This window comes from Anopheles arabiensis, chromosome 3, assembly GCF_016920715.1.
Source record: "Anopheles arabiensis isolate DONGOLA chromosome 3, AaraD3, whole genome shotgun sequence".
In the NCBI taxonomy this organism is placed as follows: Eukaryota; Metazoa; Arthropoda; class Insecta; order Diptera; family Culicidae; genus Anopheles; species Anopheles arabiensis.
The window spans coordinates 69,257,002-69,278,257 of NC_053518.1; the positions used below are offsets into that span (position 1 = coordinate 69,257,002).

General features: G+C 45.3%; 1 protein-coding gene across 5 annotated transcripts in view; it reads left to right on the forward strand.

Moving 5' to 3' along the window:
* LOC120903644 (teneurin-m) overlaps window positions 1-21,256 on the forward strand; it is a 520,615-nt gene that overhangs the window by 329,720 nt on the left and 169,639 nt on the right. Inside the window, exons 1-2 of one of the 5 annotated variants that reach the window (XM_040313192.1) lie at window positions 15,134-15,916; window positions 19,737-20,363. The exons of 2 other annotated variants lie outside the window; for them this stretch is intronic. In XM_040313192.1, the coding sequence (XP_040169126.1) occupies window positions 20,279-20,363 (85 nt within the window). In that variant the 5' untranslated portion in view covers window positions 15,134-15,916; window positions 19,737-20,278. Of the gene's footprint in view, window positions 1-15,133; window positions 15,917-19,736; window positions 20,364-21,256 lie in introns of those variants that run through there. 2 more of the 5 variants (XM_040313193.1, XM_040313194.1) reach the window with 2 other exon arrangements.

Sequence of the window (21,256 nt, forward strand, 5' to 3'; positions counted from 1 at the left end):
AAGTGTTATGAAATTTAACAAAAATAAGCCCAAGAAAGAAAAGAAAACTGTTGACATAAACTTAATTTACTGATATTCCAATAAACAACATTTCTTTGTGCATTTTTGACATATATTTGCTGAAAATATTCTATTTCCCCTAGCAACAAAACGATCCAAACCTACCGCACTAAGCCCACTGTTCTCGGAAGGTTCCTGCAGCTCGGAAGGCCCCAACCATCATACCGTTAGTCGATTTCCATTCGGTCGATCCCACTGTCAGTGAAGGTGAGAAATGACTGACGGAGTAGTGCATTCCTCCGTGCATCCCATCCCGAACGGCCCCAAACGAACGTTGGTACAAAAACCCTATTTCCATCGCTGCACCGGTGCACATGTGTTGCAGTTCACCCGTGCACTACCCAAGTACGTTCGCTTCCTTTTCCGCACGGTTCAGTGGATTGGGTTTCTGAAGTGTACCAAGGTGGTTGTGTAGGTTGGTTATTGATTTTACACCTCGTAGAATCAACCCCTCGGTACGACTCCCCTGGTGGTAGTGACGGAAATATCTACCGCCGGCACACACCATCCTGCGCTCCTGCGGAATCCTGCAGCAAAGGATTCTCACAGCTGCTCCGATCGCCTGCTGACGGCCTGCTTTACGATAGCGCTGGGGATTCTCCAGGTTTTTAGCTCCCCGGTAGGGATAAAACGAAGATTTAAATTTAAGCGCTATAAGTTCCCCCTCCGGAGCTCCAGCCTCCCTGGTAGCGGTGGTGTTTTATTGGAATTCAGGCGAAGCAGCAGCAGCAGCGCATTAAATATTCAGCCTTCGATTGGGGCGATTGGTTGGCATCTTTAAAATTAACTAGCCCCCGTGTTGGTGTTGGCTACAAAGAAGCACCATTTGCTTTCGTCTTCCAACTAGGCAGCACTCACTTCAGATCCACTTTTCATCACCACTCCCACCCTGAGCTGGCAATGTGTTTGATAGCGGTAGCCTGTTAATTGTACGCCCATGTTTCCGTCAGCCCAAACGACCAACCGATTCTAAGAAGTCCTCTCGTTTTGTGTTATGAAATATTGGGCATCAAAAACACACACACACAACGAGCAGACAAACGAAGAAAAAAAAACGCACAAAAACATAACACAAGACACACTCCGAGCGTGGCATCACAAGTCGCAGTGTTTCGTTTGTCATGTTCTGCTGGAGCAGAAGATCGGCGAAGACCTGCTGAAGCCCGGAAGCCACACAGACTGGAGCATGGAGCGGAGGAACGGTTCGAACAGTAAGAACCACCCAGAAATAACATCTTTAGTGCAGAGCACAACATTAAAACACACCAACACACACACACACGAGCGTTCTCTTATCCTTCGCTTTTCCGAGCACCGACGTTTTTCCGAGCGAGCAACATTCGTCTGCACTCGACAGTCGATGAGAAAAACCTCCGAACTCGACGACGATGATCAACTTCCGCCTTAAGTGGCTTTCCAAACATTTTGTTTCTGTACCACTTTTCCCGCTCACCGATCCTTCCCCCCGGCCTCGGCTAGGCTGCTGCTTCGAAATTGAGATCTGAAAAATGAATTTTCCTCATTTAATATCGAAGCTAAAGAACATTGAGGAGCTTCGTGCGAGTGTGTGCGTGTGTTTGCATTCGTTTTAGTCGCTTCGTATCGTTTTGGTTTTGTTCTATGACTCGCTTGGAAGCTTCTGTTTTGTGGGGGAAATCTGGAATAAAAATGGAAAGCAGATGATAGTTTGCCGGCTGCTGCTGATGCTTTTGATGAAGCGAACTATTATTGGAAGCAATTATCATATGTGAAAGCAGCTCCACGGAGTGTGTTGCTCCAATTCAGAGGATAAACGTTTGCTCAAGCATGACAAACTTTGAGCAATAACTGTTTTGGAAGACAGCAATTCAAACAATTGTTTTAATTCGTTTCCTAAATTCCCGAAGTGATTTGCATGAAATTCCCAAAGTGATTAAGTTGTAGTAATATTGAAGTGGCTTTCGGGAAGCTGTTTCCCGCAAGAGGGCGCTTTGTGATGTCTTAAATTGAGCTTAGAATTCAGGACAGTGTTTCACGTTGAATTTATCAATAGATTCCGGATGCTATTCTTCATTTTATGCTCCCAAACACAAAGATTCATACACTTTTCTTCCAAAGCATTCTTGCCAGCCACTATCCAATGGTCGGCAAATCCTCACAAACCGAAAGGCGATGTGTTTGTTTAACTTGGAAGCATGTTTTGGAAGCTTTAGTGCGGGAAGGAAGAAGCGATTGCAAACATAACGCCAGCCACCGCCAGTTTGTAAGGTTGTGTCTGCTAGTGTACAACAGCAGACAAACCAAAACGCGGATATTGAGGGAGGAGAGCGAAGTGGAAGATCAAGTCGAGTGGTCTCTCCGAACACTCGAGTGGACCGATTCACCTCCTCGTTCTCGGTGGAACGAGAACTCGCCTCTTCAGCTCTTCAGCAGGCCCCTGCCTAAGCCGCATGAGAGCTTAAGCCGCCCCTATCCCTGACCGACCCGGGGGCTGATGGACAGTTGGTCACATTTCGAGGCGCGCACTCTCGGGCCTCCGCTGGGACTGGACAACTCCGATGGGAGAATTATATCAAGTGCTGTTCAGCTGCTTCTACTACTGCTGCTGCTGCTGCTTAGCACAGATATTGCCGTTTCTAGTACCTTACCCGCGTGTAGGCCTCGGTAGGCGCTCTCTGTCTCTGTCCGGCTGTTTCCAATTGAATTAAAGTCGATTGTTTCTCGAGGCACGGTCGGAGGCAAACGTAACCCGCGTGCCTGAATGCTGCCACCGCTGCTACCGCTGCTCAAGGTGATGTACGTGCTTGAGCATTAATCGAAGGATGATGATGGGCACGATGTTCCCGTTAGCTCGCAGGGAAGCTTTCGGGCAGTTCGGTGACCTCAAGCCCACCGGTGGCAGGGTTTCTTTTGGGGCCGGTGGAGAAAGAGGGCAACCATAAAGATGGTTAGAATATTGAGCTCTTCCGACGCCTCCCTGCCAAACACCAAAAAATAAACGAAAACCCATTTCCTCCACTACAGCACAGAAGGAGCAATCTCGTACAGTTGCTGATTAAAATCGTCTTTCGCCTTTTTTATGTGCCCATCTGCAGGCAAATCTTATCTACGCGCGGTGGTCTGGTCTTGGTGGTGGTAGTGCGTGAAGGACCGAAAATTAGAAAACAACGGTCTCGTGTCGTCCTTAATAGGATTTTTGCATCCCCGCTTCACCGTTTTTCCCGGCGAGGGAAAGCTCTCCTTCTCACACAGTGTTTGGGGTGCCGGCAAAGCTCGCAGCAAGGATGTGCTGTGCCTCGGGAAAGGCTCATAATAATATCGTAATAAATGGTGAAAATCACACCATTTCAAATGGAGCCACCGTGCGCCACGTGGCACGGGAAGGAACCTCCTCCCCCTTTCTAAAAGGGCCTTTTAGATGCAAAAAAGGGAGAAAAAAGTAAACCTGAGAAGGTTTTACTTTGCTTGAGGGTGGATGTGGGTGCCCCTTCAAACCAAAACAACACTCGAATGCGATACTGGTTCGTAAAATCAACAATTTAATTTTCCTCCACCACGGTAAAACCGGCAAGTGGAGTGGTGAAAAGGCGCGCAAAAGCTCTCAATTTTCCCGAAAAAAGCACACACACACACACATACATACATACAAACATACTCATAGGTAAAGTTTTCCGGTAGAGAGCACACGCCGAGTGCACATACACGCACGGTTTGCGAAGTGCTTTTTGCGGAAATGTAATGCCAAAAAAAGGAAGGTGCACCAAACGGGCCGCGCTTTTCCGGCATGCTTTCCTTTCCACCCAAAACTCAAACCCCAACCCGGCGTGGCGTAGTATGCTGCCTCGGCCAGGTTTTATCACAGGGCGGTTGTGTCTTATCCCTCTTCCACTCGCTTCATCTCGCTCGTGGAAATCCATTTCGGAGTTTATTTTTACCGGCAATTTGGTAACGGGAAAAATTTGCAAGAGGCCCGGCTTTCCGTTCGGTTTGATGAGGCTGGTAGGGGGCGGTGATTGGAAGCTTCACGTTTTTCGCCACTTGATGGGAAAATAAAACCGAACACATAGAAAGGCCTTTTTGGAGGATTTTATTCATTCCCATGGTAACGTTTGCGGTACTTTTCTCGCATTTTCACCAAAAAGCCATCGCAGGCGGAGCTTCAACCGTTTTGTTTATATTATTCCCAAAAATCATCCTTCGTGCATGTGCATGAGTGTGTGCAAGTTTTATTTCATTTATACCTTCGCTCAACGCTTCGCCTTTCCCCGTCAGCTTCAACGTCGCGCGGCAAAAAGGTTCACATTAAAGAGCCTTCAGGAGCGAGAGTCTGCGTCAATTTGTGGTACGGATTGGCCTGGTGGAACCCTTCACACAGTGCTTCACGATGCAATGTTCCTTTTCCCTGTGGTAGCAAGCGTGCGATTGATGTACTTGATGATCGTGCTAGGAGTTTTCATGCGTGTTTTCGATCCTGTGAACCGAAAAGTACTACCTAGTTGAAGCATTTTGAGTGAAATTAATTTCAAACTCATTTTAATGAACCGTTCTAGCGAAAATCTGAAGTTAACTTGTACTTGAACTAGTTTCAAATGTGCAAAAACAACATGCATGAGAGTTGTTCAGAGTAGTTTCTCTCTAGAACCGTTCAAAAATTATTAATACAAATTTCAGTTCAGAAACCATTTGACGATATTTGAGCATTCAGCTCCACAAAAAAAAAAACCTAAATTGGAAGCTTCAATGAAGTGGCTCTAAAATTAGCAGCGTTCCCTGCACAGTGCAACCTTTTTATGACATTTTCATTCAGATTTTCTTTACCGGATGTTAACCTTTAACATAAAGCTCAAGGTCATTAAAAGGATCTCAAAATGAGGAAAGAAATAAAAACTTCCGAGAAGATTTGCTCTTCCACTGGAACGATTTCACCCATTTTTTTTTTTAATTTTTGACTCTTTGGATAAGCTTTCAGCAACCGGAAATGCCACTGGCAAGCTTTTACCTTTTTTTCTGCCCACTTCCTTCAAAGATCAATACAGCTGGGGTTTCTTTAAAACCTTCGAGCTTTCTTATCCTGTCGCTTCCTGTCGCTGTTACCTAAATTGAATGGAAATTGTATTACAGCAGCGAAATAAGGCGAAGGGCGAAAACACACACACACACACACACACACACACACACACACACACACACACACAAACACTGTCGATGAAACGGAAAAACACAACCATTTTCGATTGGGTGTTTCGTTTTTTTTTTTGTTGAGTACGTTTTTCCTCTTTCTATTCGCCGTTTTTCATCAAAAGCTAACGAAGCTAACCCGAACCCATGAATCGTGGGAAGAAAAATGATCCTAATCTTGGCCGTTCCGATCGGTTCAATCAGCGTTTTATCGTCCCGGTGCGACGACGACCCCGTACCTCCGTCCGGCGGGATTGGCCGTTTGTTTTGCCACGGCACTCAAACGCACTCGCCCAGGCACGCTCTAACCCTTTTTTTTCGACTCAGCATTTCTTAACTTCATTTTATTTCACACTCTATCTCTCATGCCGGAGCGAGAAGGAGCGAGAAGAAGCCTGAAAGTTATGGCTTTTCCTGTTTGTATTTTTCTACTCCTTCCGTGCTTGCTTCACTCTTTATGAAATAACACCAACACACACCTATTAACGCCATGCCATTCGGCCATCCCGTTGGTGTTCACCGCTGAAGCCTCCCGCAGCAGCACCGGAAGCATCTAAAAATCGAGCACGCTGGTACACGGCAACCGGAAAGGAAAATCAGTAGCAGTGCTGGTGAAAATGGTGATCCACCCCCCGTACTCGTTGCTTTCCTCGGTTTTAGTTCGATTTGGGTGTGCCGGAAATCGAATTTCACATTCAAATCCAATTCCTTTCACCTTTTTCACCGGCGTACACTTACCTTTGGCTGCGCTTTTCTTTTACATTTGCCAATTTCTTCCCCCGTCGGCAGGTACAAGGAAGAACACGGCAGCAAATGCTCCGGCTCAGTTCGGACCGGTTCCATTTTCTTATTTCCTAATCAATGGGCATCAACCAGGGCGAGTAGTACGATTCGGTAATCACACGATTGAGCAGTTTTGGTGAGATTGGCGAGGTGGTGCGATTTTTTGCTTGCTGTATTTAGTTGATTCGATGAAGAGGATGCAAAAAAGGATCAGAAATTCAAACATCAGCTGTGCATGTAGAAAAGCAAGGAAATCATCTTTTTTGACCATTTAATGGGAAGCTAACTGAGTAAATACAATAATAGCTTAATCATAAGCAATACAAAAAAAAAACATAGTCAAAAGATGAAAATTATGAAAAACAATAATGTATATGAAGCCCATTAAACATAAATAAATTAATGAGACAAATGAAAATCTAAAACTAATCTAATTTTCATATAAAAATGAAACAATACAATAAAATAATAACAATTAAAAATCTATAAAACATAGAGCAAACTTTCAAGAAACAAAACCTAAACGAAAATAAACATCTTTAAATAAAACTTCATAACAAAAGCGTTACATTTCAGCAGTAAAACCAAACAGTTAGAACGAAACATTGCTAAATTGTTTGAATTTGTGTTATCGAAAAAAACGTAACCAAATACTTACTCTCCTATTCATACCATCCATTCGCTCTCCCTGTGTTTGAGGATTTATGTCTCCTCTAACACGCACACACAGCAAGCTCACCCGACAGTTTGAATACGTCCCCGCCACTGTCGCCCAATTTCCAATCGAATTTTCCATTCCTTAGCCAACGTGGGAAGACGGAAAAGGCAACACCAAAAGAGCAAGCCAAACGGCTCCCCGGAAATGAACCATCATGTGCAGAGGACCTACCAAAGCCCGCGTACCGTTTGCGTGAGATACAGAGTTCGGGTAGTTCGTTTCACCTGTGTGTCCCCTTCCAAACTCGTTAGAAGCAATTCCACAACAATCTCACCACCCGAGATTTGTGCCGTGCTTCTCATCTCGCTCCTCGCAAGAGTCAACCCGGGAGCTTTTGACACAATGCCTCCCTGCCACATTCCTTCATGCCAATATTTTAGCGTGCTTTCCAGTTCGCTCCAAGGTGGGAAACAGGTGTGCTCCGACAGGGACCGGAAATTGGGTAAAGCTCCCTCAAATCGCCACTCATTTTTGGGGACACACAAAATAACAGCCGCACACACACCGACAGACACTCATCCCGGGGACACGAAGAGACAAACACAGCAGCAGCAGCAGCAGCGCTAAGGATTTGTCAAGTTCACCTTTGTCGCAAAGAAAGTGGAAGGGAAGCTCGCGGCGAAGAACAGGCGGGTAAAGTGAAGAAAATCGATTTCGTTCGCTGCGGGAACGGGCTGACGGCATGGGCGATGGCATGGGTGGACTGAAAAGCTTCCGAAAAGATTTGTTGGGGTGCTTTTGATTTTTGAGGAGGTTTTATTGCCTGTTAGGACGAGTTTTCTTCGCAGGCTTTTTCTCGGAAGGAAGACAGACCTGTCCTCCACTAATGATGCAGGGGTTCTCACAAGCTTTTGGAAAAGTTTTAAACTCATTTTCATAGATTCACAAAACGAAGTTGTCTTGAAATTATTCATCATTTTAACGTCCTCTATTCTGCTTAAACATTGTTTTTTGTTAAGTGTTTAACAGAAGCAAAGTGATGAAATGATAAATTGCAAAATAAAATACCATCACCCGGCAGGATGTTTGCCATCCCGCAGCAATATCGATCAGCGATTAACTTCGATGACAAATGGCACCCGCAAGCAATGTGGAAAGCAAGTGGACAGGAGCGATGAGGATGAGTGTTGTAGAATGTTTTCCCTCCACGGCAGCCCTCGGCTTCATCCGGTTGTGCGGTTATGTCCTGGGCAAGCATTAATTTTCTCTCCACCATCCTTCCTTCGATCGTATCGTGGTGAATAAAAATCTGTCCTTGTGGCTTTTTTTCTCTTGTTTTGCTCTCTTCTTTCTCTCTCTAATGGGTCTTTGTTGTTTTCGGACACTTTACAGCAAAACGCGTCAACTCGCTTGATTGTATTTTAATTTTTCACCCATTTCGCGCTGGAAATTGAGGCGGAAGCCTGTTTGGAAGCATCTACAATTATTTGACAACGCTGCCACCGGACGGCGTGTTTTAAATTGTGTCCTTCTGTCATTGGCGAAATGGTACAGACGGCAAAAACAAACCCGCCTGGACGAGGTTGAGTGGTAAATCATTGCACTGTGCGGATGGAATGGAGCGAAGGAATAATATACCTTGGAGTTCCATAGCTGACGGGAAAAAGCTTTTTATTGTGAGATGGAAAATAACGCAAAGCGTGGAAACACACACAATCAGATGCTTGTGCTCATAACGATAAGACAATGCATTAGACGCTAAATGGTCCGCGCAAGGATTGGAGGAAAAAAAAACTGTCTTGCCGCTTTGTTTGTGCTCTTCCGCCTCCGTAGCAATGTTGCCAACCCAAAAGCCATTTTACATACCGTCACGTGCGCTTGCAATCAGTTGCAATGTAATGCGGTAGTAACAAACAGGGACAATAAAATGGCAAAAAAACGCTGGAAGGAGCTGCCTCTTCCTGGCACGATCGTTCAATGTCGATAATGTGTGGCACTGATTGGAAAGTGCAAAAACAGTTAGATTGAAAATCATATTCCTTTGTCTTAGAAACACTTTCAAATTATATTTTATATGTACAAACTCCTTTTAAACCGTTTTTAAACCCTTACAAGGAAGAACAACTCATTCAGATATTTGCATTCATATCTTTAACCCCATCCGTTTGGCAACGATCGCCTTCGCTGTCGAGCGCAACATCTTGCAATACATTTTATTTATTTGCTTTTCCCGTTCGTTTTTTCGTTTCAGGTAAGTTTTGCTACAAAAAAACGATTCCGCAATGGGTAGAGGAGTGAAAGAATTCGCGCAGCTCAACACTTCCTTGTCGGCAAACGGACGGTGCCGATAGCGAAATAAGCGCCGTAAGGGATAAACAGCGCGAACGTGATTAGGAAACAGAAGCGTCTACTAGCAGCGTGGGAACAAAAAGGGATGTAAAGTGTGAAGCATTTATGGAGGCGAAACCAAAACAAAACAAAAAAAAACAGCCAACCCTACCAGGCTCAACACCTTATGAATGGAAAGTTGTCGCTTTCATTTCGCAACAAGGTATAAATTCTCACCACTGAAAACTTTGCCAAAAGAAACGGGAGGGTTTGAGGATGCTTTTTGGTGAATCATTTTGTTTTTCTTTAGCTTCAATGACCTACGTGCTCCGCAGGGCGAAGCTGTCGTGTAGCGTTGGGCCTTTTGAACTTTTATTTCGTCACTTTTTTGCTCATAATTTCAAAAAAACTGACTCACTTCATTTTTGTCCTCAAACTAGACGAAACGAAAACTCAAGAAACTGTGTGTTTCGCACCGACAGGTGCAGAAAGAAAGCAAAATTTTGAAGGTCACTACACGCGAAACTTTTTGGTACACCGTTTTGTTGGCTCCTTGTTGAAGATACAACCGAAGCAGCCCCAAAGTATCGAACAGAATAGCATTTTATTTATTTATTTATTTATTTCATATATAAACCGACGGACCATCGTGTCTAATCGGCAACCTTATAATTAAATTAAGGAGCATATAAATAAACATCTAGTTATAAGCAAACATTACATGTGACGTAGACGCAATTTCTCCTTGAACGTGGAAGTAGACATACTAAAATCGAACAAATCTAACACTTCATTGAACTCGAGGGACATACGTATAATAGGGTGTCCCTGGCTATGGTTGTTGCGGGTACGCGGTACACGGAGATGGAAGTTGGATCTAAGAATCCGACAGGGAGCGAACAAATTGATGCTGGCTAGTAATGCCGGGGAATCGATCTCTCCGTTAAGGAGCCGAAATATGAAAAGGCATTGGGCGTTTTTACGTCGAGAGCAGAGTGGTTCAAGTCCGAGAAGCAGACACCGCTGATGGTAGGTGGGCCGAGCGTGGTGGGATTGCCATGGAAGGAGTCGAACCGCGTACCTGGTGAGTCTCCGTTGAATGGCTTCGAGGCGATTGATGTCACCAACGCCAAGCGGGCACCAGATCGGACAGCAGTACTCCAGGCACGACCTTACGATGGCACAGAAGATCGACTTGACGCACATGGGATCGGTAAACTCGCTACAGGTCCGCGTAATTAAACCAAGTAGCTGATTTCCCTTCGCAACAACGCTATCAATGTGAGGGCGAAATGACATCTTCTGATCGAGTAGCACCCCCAGATCACGGATACATGTCGTGCGAGCCAAAGCCGTGTTGAGCATAGTGTATGTAAACGTGATGGGGTGACGGGCTCTGCTAAATGATATACACTGGCATTTATCAGCACACACTTGGAGAGCGTTTCTGCTGCACCAGCTATCCAGATTCTCAAGGATCGTTTGAAGGCGTACACAGTCACTGTCGTTTCTAACTGGAGCGAATATTTTTACATCGTCGGCGTACATTAGGTGTTGGCCTGGCGGTAAAACGAAAGATAGATCATTTATATAGATGAGGAAGAGTAGCGGTCCCAAATTACTCCCTTGAGGCACACCGGAGGAGCTGGTGAAAGAGTGAGATCGAAACAAAATACACACGCAAATTTAACGAACGAAATATTTCGTTTTTTTTGTGAGGAAAATTTGCTTCCATTCCCGCCGAATGGCGTAAGAAAAAGCCATTCACTTTCTGCCATTGTCTCACCCCGCGGTGTCCACGTAAGACACACGAAAGCGAAATTAAAATGCCATTTTAATACGGCACGTAAAATTCTTGTCACTTCCAAGGCAAGCTGCAGCACGGCGAGGGTTGATATTTTCGATTTTTTGAAAAGAGATAGCGGAGAGTATAAAACAAAACGAGAGGGGAGCAAAAGAACATTATCGCACAAGGTGAAAATGATTGCGCGTTGCTGTCGATCGGAAAACGTACCGACGGACGGGGGCAAGGGGCGCTATCTGTTTCGCTGAAGGTGAATATGATACTGATGAGGTATGAAGGTGTGCAATAAGACACAGAGGAAAATACACGACAGGACCTGCTCAAGTTCGTTCGCTTTCTTTCGACACTGGTTCGCAACTTGTGCGGTGTACGGTTGGTTTGGGTCCACGAAAAGAAAAACCGACGACACTGCATCACTTTTTGTTTCGACAACTCAAAAAAGAAACACTGAAGAATATTGGCAGTAGGAGCCGAAACTGATATCGATCTGTGCCGGTGTGAACATTGTGAAAAGCATGTCAATTGTGATTGAAACGATGATGATGGAAGATTTTTGTCAAAAATCTTAGAGATTTTTTTTAGGATGAGAATTGGCTGCAAACCTGCAGAGAATACTGAAATGTCGTATGAACTAGATATGAAAGATATAAAAAAGCATAAAAGATATCAATATCACCCCATTGACTTAAACATGAACCTAAAACAAATAGTAAGTACATCCCCTTTAATGAACTCCGCGAATGATCCTATCGTATCACCTAACATCGTTGGCATAACTCAATTTTTGGCTTACGTCTTCATACAAAAAAAAACACTAAAAATGCACCTTCATTCATATTCTGCCAAAACTCCACACGTCATCATTAGACGGTATTTTACGCAAACAAAAAATCCCTCCAAAAATTAAGGGTTGCCGCTCTCCCGAAATCCGGCCTTCATTCACAAGAAACAAAGCAAAAGCTGCTCATGCGACGCTAAGCTCTCAAATCTTAACTAACGATACTAAAGGTACCGGGGTCGTTTGAGAGCGCGCAAAAAATGAGGCGAGGAAGCCAAGCCATATACCACCTTTCCATCATTTGTGTTCATCCCGATTTGAGACTTACACACACACGCACATTATTTATCCTTTTCGGCGTTACTAAAAGCAACCCGCGCGCGAAGGCTTTAGAAAGGAGGAAGTCCCGGAGTGTCCCGGATTTTATGTATCACCCCTTTTCTGCACTCTGACGTACCGCAGACGATGGCTTGATTGAAGCCTAGGACACGGAAGACTTCCCTTAGAAGTTTCCTTCTGCGTTTTGTTCGTCCCGAATGTTCGTCCAGTTGAACTTGCGCTCGAAATGATGAAGCCGTGGAAGTTGTGTGCCGAAGATTTGGGGACAAAAAGTGCCCGAGAGGTACATCTCGGCGCGGGGGGAGGATAGAGGGGGTTTCAAAAGTGCAATCGTCAAGAAAATCAATCCATAAAGTGATCCCATTAGGATCCGTCATCCAATTCCGAGGCGTCCGTGGCGTCCCAGGAGTAGGTGAAGCTCGGCAGCAAGCAAAAAAAGGATTTTCCAAGAGGTTTTTACCCCTCGTTCGTTTGGTTGAAGCCGCTGGGTCCACCACCACCACCGCTGCTGCTGCTGCTGCGTAAGCTGCTTTTCCCGCATTCGGCTTTTCCGGGTCCTGGTAACGAGCGAAGGTTGCCCTTGGAAATCAAAATCAAATTCTCTCGTTCGGTCTCCCTGCCCCGGCCTTGTTTTATGCTGTCTTGGCAGCATGGGTTCACGAAACGGCAAAAGAAAAAAAAACGAGATTCTGTCGAGCCCCGAAAAAGACACGGCACGAAACGATGGTCCGGACCGCCACCCATCCCACGCACACGTCACATATGCTAAACATAATCGAATTTGCCCTCACGCCATTAATACGTATCGAGTGTGGGCAACGGAGCAATAAGGCCGCCCAAGAAGCCGGGAAGGAGCGACCGTGCGAGGAAAGGTAGCCTTGTATAGAAAGCGAACAAGAACGTTCTTATTAAATGCATGAAAATTCGATCGATGTTTGATGGGTGGAAAATATCTGGCCTTGATTGCAAAGAAAAGAGAGAAAGAGAGAGAGAGAGAGCCTTTAGATTGTGGAAAGGGAAAGTGTTTTGATTATCGGTACCGCGCCGTGCCAGTACTTTAAGTCTAAGGACTGTGTTCAGTACTGTGTTGTGATAAAATCGGGTTTTTCTTGAACTGAGGCACGTCATACGTTTTCTTATGACTTATTACGGCAAATAATTCCGAATAAAACAACATCTACGAGAGAATATGACGATGTCGATGTAGCCGAGATTTGAACTCACAGCCAGTGGTGTGCGAGATCGAGCACTTTAACGCGACACTATAGAAGAGCACCATGAAAGTAGAGATAATAATCAATTGGTATCAGACAATTGCTTATCTTGCCCGTTTAAATTCAATTAAAAATGCAATGGATGCTGTGAGGATAGCCCTATACTCAACAAGATGTATTAAAGCTAAATGTGGACGTTGCTTCTACATTATAGCCTATATTTTGTGTTTGCTTCCTGTCTTTTCCAAACTTTCCGACATGTGTCTTTCCTCACAAGCGGTAGGATGCAAAGCAGAACAACAAAACTAAAGAACATGAAACAGATAACTCTTCAGCAAAAGGGTAAAAGTTGTCTGATTTTCCGTCCCTGGTTCACATGAACCATACCCCTCCTCTCATCCCTTCTGAAACCGGTCTCCATTTGGTGGAAAAATGAAAATAAAACTTTCCCTATTCTTCGTCCCTCACTAGCTCCCATCGCCATCCAAATCCCCACCGGCGGGAGGAAATGTTAAGCAACGTGAATAACGATGCTCCACCAAAACGAAGAAAAAGGGACTTTGCGTGCTCTCCGTTCCCCTCACCGTTGTGACGCAGATTCCTTCAGAAAGATGGAGCAACGCCGGAGTAGAAAACCCGGAAAACACACGACGACCAACGCCCGGGGGCCAATCCTGCGGGATGGATTTATGCAGTTTAACACTTACGGATTTGCCTACGGCTTTTGCGTCCTTTCTTGCCCGGAGTGCGGGGCCCAAAAGAAAATCCTTCAGCCCTATACCTTCTTAGCGCACAGTCGGCGAAGATCCTTATTAAGAATTTACCCTGTGCTCCCAGGACGTGTGCGTGTTTTTTGTTCCACTCTCGGTCCCCAACTTCTGAATGAAGGGCTTTCTGCAAAGGAGTGAGCGAAAGATAAGCTGTCAAACTCTTCACCCGCTCGCGCTTGCTTAAAAGGAAAATCTTTTCCAAAACGGGCTGCCCGGGTGGCTTGACTTGTACCGGAGGCGATTAGGAAGATATTCCCGAAAAATTCAATCGTCCTTTCGCCCGAGATAGAATGAGACTTGCCGACTTTTTTTTTTCTTTTTTCACAACGCGTTCCTCTTTTCTTGCTCCTGTCTCCCCTTGGAGTCGAGTCCCTCGGTTCAGATTGTTTCCCTCCTGCGTGAGCGTATGTGTCCTAGTGTCGCCTTGTGTCGTCCTCGGGAAAGTCAAGTGAAAGACGAACAGGCCATTTCGATTCGAGGGCGAAAATCGACCTGCACGGGCCAGAGCGAGAAGTCGGTCGAAAAGTTCCTTCTCATTCGCTGCCCGTACGTTCCCGTTTTCGCACTGGTGGCACTCAAAAGGATTCTGTGATTTGCAGTGAGTTTTCGCCCGTACTCCTGACGCTGAGTTCCCACAGAGCAGCAGAAACAGAAAACCTTTGCACGAAAGAGCAGCGATATGCCCGTCAAAGGGGAAATTAGCGAAATTCGCTCTTCGCCCTTTCAACATGTCCCGCGAGTGCTCTCGGGTCGTTGCAGGAAAATCGATGAAAATCTTCGTTTTCGCTAAGGGTATTTCAGCACCGCACTGGTTTTTGCAGTTTCGCGAAGAGCGCGCTCTCATCCTGTCAAGTGCAAAAGTAAACACGCACGACAGAGAGCGCGAGAGTGCGAGAGAGCTGTCGCGCAATTCTCACGCTCAGCATCAGCTGCATAATGGGAGAGCAATCCTGTGAGCAATATGGGCCGGAATTCGCTCTGTTTCTTCTTTGCTGCATGCTGCGGGCGCATAGACGAGCTCGAACGCGTGCGTGCGTAACTGGAGAGCGAAGCGAAATTGAGATGAAAACATAACCTATGCTGCGAGCGAAAGAGATAGGGAGAGATAGAGAGAGCGAGAGTGAGCGCATGCAGAGAGCGAGACCGATACACTGGGAGTAGCGCGCACGAAACGGTCAAAATTGCACCCGTGCGGCGGCGTTTCGAGCAAAAATCGAGCGTATTCGAGCAGTTTGATTCCGACCGTCAGAGCGTGTGGACGTACTGCCGCGCGTTCCCGTTTCGTACGCATCAGTCCGCGCAGTGCAGTGTACGCGATCGGGGGAAAAGAAACTCGGGTTTCATTGCGATGGTGTTCTAAGACCAAGTGTTATAACAATTCAAGAAAGAGAAGCATAACCGTGTGAATACTATTCGGTAGTTTAAAGCAAAACCCGTGAAGAAATATTCAGTTTAATAGAGAGGTAATAAGCGTTTTCATAGGAGTGAGTGTTTGATTGTTCTGTCTTGTATTACTGCAGCAACCAAACCAAAACTCTGTGGCAGAATAATGAACAGATAGGAGCCGAATAGTTTTGTGGGCAGTTTTGGGCCCTTCTTGGCTCGCACAAAAACAAACAATCCGAAATCCAACAGTCGCTGCTTGGGCAGCATCCAACAGCATCGTCATCGCATCTGCATCCAGGTTCCAGAATGTAGCTGCAATAGAAAGCGGTGATGAAAGTGGTCGTCTAATTGTGTGTGCGTGCGCGATTGGGAGTGTTATTGTTCATTAATTGAGAACCAAAATCTTGAGCCGTTTGTGAAGTGAAAACAATCCTTCGTGGTGGGAATGTTGGAGTGTTTGTGAGCATTACGCGAAGTCAAAGTGTCATTTTTAAAAAGAGGCAAGTGTGGGAGTGCGTGTGGCATTAGAATTAGCTGCTGCAGAGGAAGAAAGTGCTGTTCACCAACGCGTCATAATCTGTTCGCCCCGCACAACAAGCATTTCGTCGTACGGCATTCATGTTCAAGCGTGTTCAGAAAGTGAGTTTTCCATCTACCATTACCTATCCCTACAGCAAACGTTCCTGCCAGTGGGCCTCTACATTAAAGCATGTTTCACGTTTCGATGTTTTTATTGTGGTGTGTGTGTGTGTGTTTTTGGTAGTCTTTGAGAATAAAATACGTTCCCTCGGTGGAGAGAACAGCTCAAGGAAAGTCTCACGACTGGAACGCTTCGTGCAAAAAGATTCGTGTGCGTTTTTGCGGTGAAGACAGTAGCGCTGTGTGCTGTGCTGGGCTCCCAACCAAAACCAAAACAATAAATCGATAAACACCCCGAGCGCCCTCCCACGAGCTGCTAAATGGGGGAGCTGGTTCCTTCTGGCTGCCCTTATCGCCCGCAACACCCCCGCCAGCGCACGAACCGAGCCGGGAGTTGTTGTAGGCTACATCGGTACATCCGTTTTGCGCGTGGGAAAATTCTCTACCAAGAGAGCCACACCAGCGGTCGGGTTTCCCCCATATCAAAGGGAAAGCCCAGGGAAAACTAGCTGCTTTTTTGCTACGAGATGTCGCACGTTGGGGTGTAGAGTTGAAAAATTCGCGCGTCCTTCCTCACTGCCTTCGGGCCCCAAATTTCGTGTTCCATTCCCGGGCTTTTCCCTCGCTCGCAGACACACGCACACAGCGCTTTACCGAGCAGCAGGGAAAATCAGTGGAACCCGAAAACCGTGTACACTGGGCGCTGCAAAACGTGCGTCGCAGTTTTCGTCCTTTTTGGCCTCGATTTTGGTGTTTCCGCATACACTTTCTCGCTCTCTCCCTCTCGCTCTCTCGTGAATTTGCCGTTTTTCCTTACTCCAGCAAAAAAAAACATTGGTTTTGGAAAAACTCTCCCCATTTACTCACACTCTCTCTCAAACGCATTGCTCTCGCAAACTCTCGTATTTGGATTCGGGTGGTGAAAATTTTGCAATTCGCGCGTACACTCTCACGGTCATTCCACGCGCTCTCTCTCTCGCTCTCTCTCTCATTCGGGTAATTTTTCCCGATTTTCGGCAATGAAAATGTTGCACACACACAACATCTCTGCTTCCTTTTCTATCTTTTTCTCTCTCTTTCTCTTTCGCCCTTTACCCACCAATCGTTCGGGTTGGAGGACGACGACACGGTGGATTTTTTGCTTCGCGTGCGTTCGGCGGCCAAGTCCATTGCACCAAAACGCTTCCCGGTAGCCTACGTAACTTACGGTCCGTCCTGTTCACCCACAGCATCGCAATCCCCTTCTTACTTCCATCGCGCCACGAAAAAAAGAAGGACAAATTTCGGGGTGCTGCTCTGCTTGGATTTCAGCTGAGCGGTAATTCGAGCTGGGTTTTTTGTTGTCGTTGTCTCTTCCCATTTCCTTCTTGCGCTGTGTCCCAGGCCATTGTGGCACCAAGTTCACGGTGTGCGTTTTTCCTGCCTGCCTGAGTAGCCTAATTTTTCGACAGCAACTACAACCTGGCTGTTTGCGTGTTGGTACGCCCCAGAAGAATTGTTGTTTTTCGTCTCCGGATGTCTTTGGAGGAAAGGATGCGCGCCGATTCCGATGTCTGACCCCGTTTTGTTCGTCGTCATCCTGGTGCTGGTGCCGGGAGATGAATTATTGAAACCCTTCGACAGACACACACACACACAGCCCAATCATTTGTCCTACCCACGCGAAATACACCCAACCCAAAAACTGTTCTTGTTTTTTTTTGGGATACCAATGGAGTAGAATTTCTGACGACAACGACGACGACGACGACCTTCTGGCGACAGCCAGATCGAACCACGGCCAAACTTCTTCCGCATTTGGCGAATGCCAACCTCCAACGCGGAAGGCAGAGTTTGCGGGTGGGTTTGTTTTTTATTAATTTATCGATTTTCCTCCTGACCGAGAGAGAGGCGCTCGTCAGCTGAGGATGTACGTATTGTGCGCTGGAATGTGTTGAAAAGGGTCGGGTGTAAGGAAAATCACTCCCGTATCTTCCGTTCTGTCGGCTCCGGTAAACCGCTTCGGAAGCTTCTTTCAGGGACACAAGGCACTACCCTGATGCTGGCAAGCTTCTAGGATGCCGCTCGTTCCCATCGCGTCTCCGCAGGTACCTGGGTGCTTTGCTTTCTTGGAAACGCCTTAAGCATCCCGAAAAAGGTACCGTTGGCTCAGTGTTGCTTTGTAAAAGAATGGCGGTTGCTTCATAAAACCGATAAGCGCCAGCTTTCCTTCTGTCCCTGAGGCCTTTCCCAGTTTTGCCTGCGATGACATTCCAATAGCAGCTAGAGCAGTGAGTCACCATTCGGATTGGATGCTTTTTTTTCGTCTCTTCTACCTGCAATATCTTTGGGTATCTTTCTGTTTTTGTTTTACCCCGAAGGGATCATGTACAAACCGGCACCAGGACATGGGTCTTTAGGGTCCCTGGGATATCGCTCTTATCGCTCTTCTTTCTGTTGTTGTGCACGCACGCATACGCATACGCACATTCATAGACATTCCTTCACATTGTTCCTTCACCACCGTTTCGAGTTCTTAATCGTTTGTTTTCATCATTTTTATTTGTGTTTTGTTTGTTCTTTGCTTTTTCGTTTTGTTTGCCATCGTTTCCACTGCTGTTTATTGAACAATTCATCGATTTGTCAACGTAATGCACCTGTCCAGTGGGACATATCTGTAAATTGATGTAAAAAATACAAAAAAGTAAAACTCGTCGCCAGAAATACAAAAAAAATCTACACGAACAAAAGTGCAGTGAAAAGAAATTCCCATAACAACAACAAAACCCAAGTGAGTGTACGAGCGAAAGAACAATAACGGTAAAAAAGTGACTCAGTGAATAATATAAACCAGCAGGCGTCGGCGTTATCAGTGACAAATAGTGAAGAAATTCAAAAATTTATGGGATCCTCATAAGTTTTCACGGAATTTCCCGTTTGCCGGAAATGCAAAATGCATGGTTTCTGTTCGTGTTTTCTGTTCTGATGTCTGTTCTGATGTTATAGTTTTTTTATTGTGTTTGCGTTTTTCAATGAAGTCTCGTGTGAATCGTGTTCGTTTTTCCAATGGTTTTTTTCCGATACCTTCGATTGCTCATTCCCAGTGTCTTTCCCAGTGAACGATTGTGTTCATTATTATTTTATTTTTGTTTTACCAACCCGAAACGTCATTTCACGCCCAAAACGCGTAAAGTTCTTTCAGTGTTTGAATGAAACGTTCCACAAAAGAACGATTAAAAATGCCTGCTCGTTTGAACAAAAAAAAAAACATCACAACTTTCAAGTGCACTATTGGAAAAATGTGCACGAAAAATGTGCTCGACTCCAAAAAAAAGGAACCTCCAAAACATGGAGCCTTTTTGGGAGGAAAGTGTACAAACCGAGGCGCGTGTTTCTATGTGTTGGTTGGTGGAGAGTGTGGAAAGAAGGGAAATAATTGTTTTTTTATTCCCTCCCGAAGCACGGCCGTGTGGTTTATCGGATGAAAATAGCATTTCCGCGTGCCGGCGAACTGTGTACTTGTGTGATTTTCGTGCCTTTCTCCCGCATCCCTTCGCCTGCCTTGAACGAATTCTTTTGCACATTCAAGTGAATCAAAAAACCCCATTCTCCACGTTTTAACGTTTACGCGAACATCGATTTTTGCTCGTTGCGTTTTATTCCTTCCGTGCTTGTTTTTTTTTTTGCAATACTCGACCGTCCGTGCGTGCCTGTTTTAGGGTTTATCTTACCTTTTTTTGTTGTTTTTGTTGCTGTTACTCGCTTTTTACCCCGTTTCGTGCCTTGCATTATTCAAAAATATTTTAATTTCATTTTCCACATTTCATTTTAATCCTCGCAGCGTGTGTTTGTGTTAGTGTATGAGTGTGCGCGTATATTTTTGGTTCTTTTTTGGAAAAAGTGAAAAAGTGCTGATGAGAAGCTTTATTATAATGTGCCCGGTGCTATAAAAGGTGTATCAACGCGTGGGGTTGTGAATTGTTGGAGCCGAAAAATTGACAACCTGCGCGTGTGTGTGTGCTCGTGTTAGTGTGTGTTTATAGGAGGCACAAGTGTTTTCATCAAGAATTTATTTCGTGATTTTTTAGCGTTGCGTTAAACGCCTCAATAAAAATTAATAAAAAAAACCTAGTGAAATTTAAAGTTTCTGCTGCAGTGTGGAGGAAAAATTGCACCAACCTTCTCATAGCCCACAGCACAGCATAGTACTGGGTGGTTCCCGATGTGGCTTGTAAAGTGGTTGGCCCGGTGCCAATGAGCGGCGGCACGGACCGGTACTGCATTCCGGCAAACGGAGCTGCTGCTGCAACGGTGCTACTGCAACAACGAAGGCAGTAGTGTACCCCCAAGGCCCCACCATCACCAACACCCCACACGGGTGCAATGAACAACTCGTACGAATACGGCGCTACGATGGAGTGTCGCGAGAACGGTGTCCTGCGTGGTGCCATCAAACACACCAATCGAGGTTATTATTTTTTATTTGTTTTATTTCTGTTTATTTAATTTGGTTATCTTTTACACGTATTTTTGTTGTTTTGGTATTTGCTTTCTGTTTTGCTCCGTTTTGCTTTACCTATTCCCACTAACCTGGTGTTTTCAGCCAGCATTGCAACGTCCAATTCGATTCCTGTGTTGATTTACGGGCTTATTGCTTTGGTTAGCTTTACTGTCAACAAGTTAGCGCTAAATAGCGGCATGAGTGATGCCACCCGCCTGTCAATAACGAATAACACGCGTAGCTTGATAGAAACAAAAAAGCTAAAATTAATTTTACCACTTATGTCAACACAAATAATTTGCAAAATCATGTCTTTTAAAACCATTTCTTGTAGAATAACAATATTCTGATGAGAAAATTTTATAACAATATTTGACTATTATCTAAGAATCCTATCATATCATAGCTAGACTAAACAATACTTCCTATTAAGACACTCCTTTCCGTTCAGATCAATGTATTAATTTGCCGTCAAACAGCAAATAGGATTTAACAACGCTTACTGTCTGCCCAGCAAGCAGCTAATAGGCTTTTCCTCTCAGCACCAATCGACACACTAATTTGGCACTAAATCGTTCCGATGAAAAAAAAAACCCTCCACAAACATTACTCTTAGCTTGATTGACCCATCCCGTTTTAACCACCAGCAGAGCACGGAGAAAATGCCTTTCCTGCTCTGTCTTAATGAAACGACAAATGAAAAACCACTTGCAACCTGCACCAGGTCTTGTCGGTATTTACTGCACTCAGGAAAAGCTGCAGCCATGCCGTGGAATCGCAACGAAAGATCGAAAGGATAATCCAATCTATCGGCAGAAACCACATTTCGCTCCGTTGCTCGTCGCATGTTCGTCGCATTC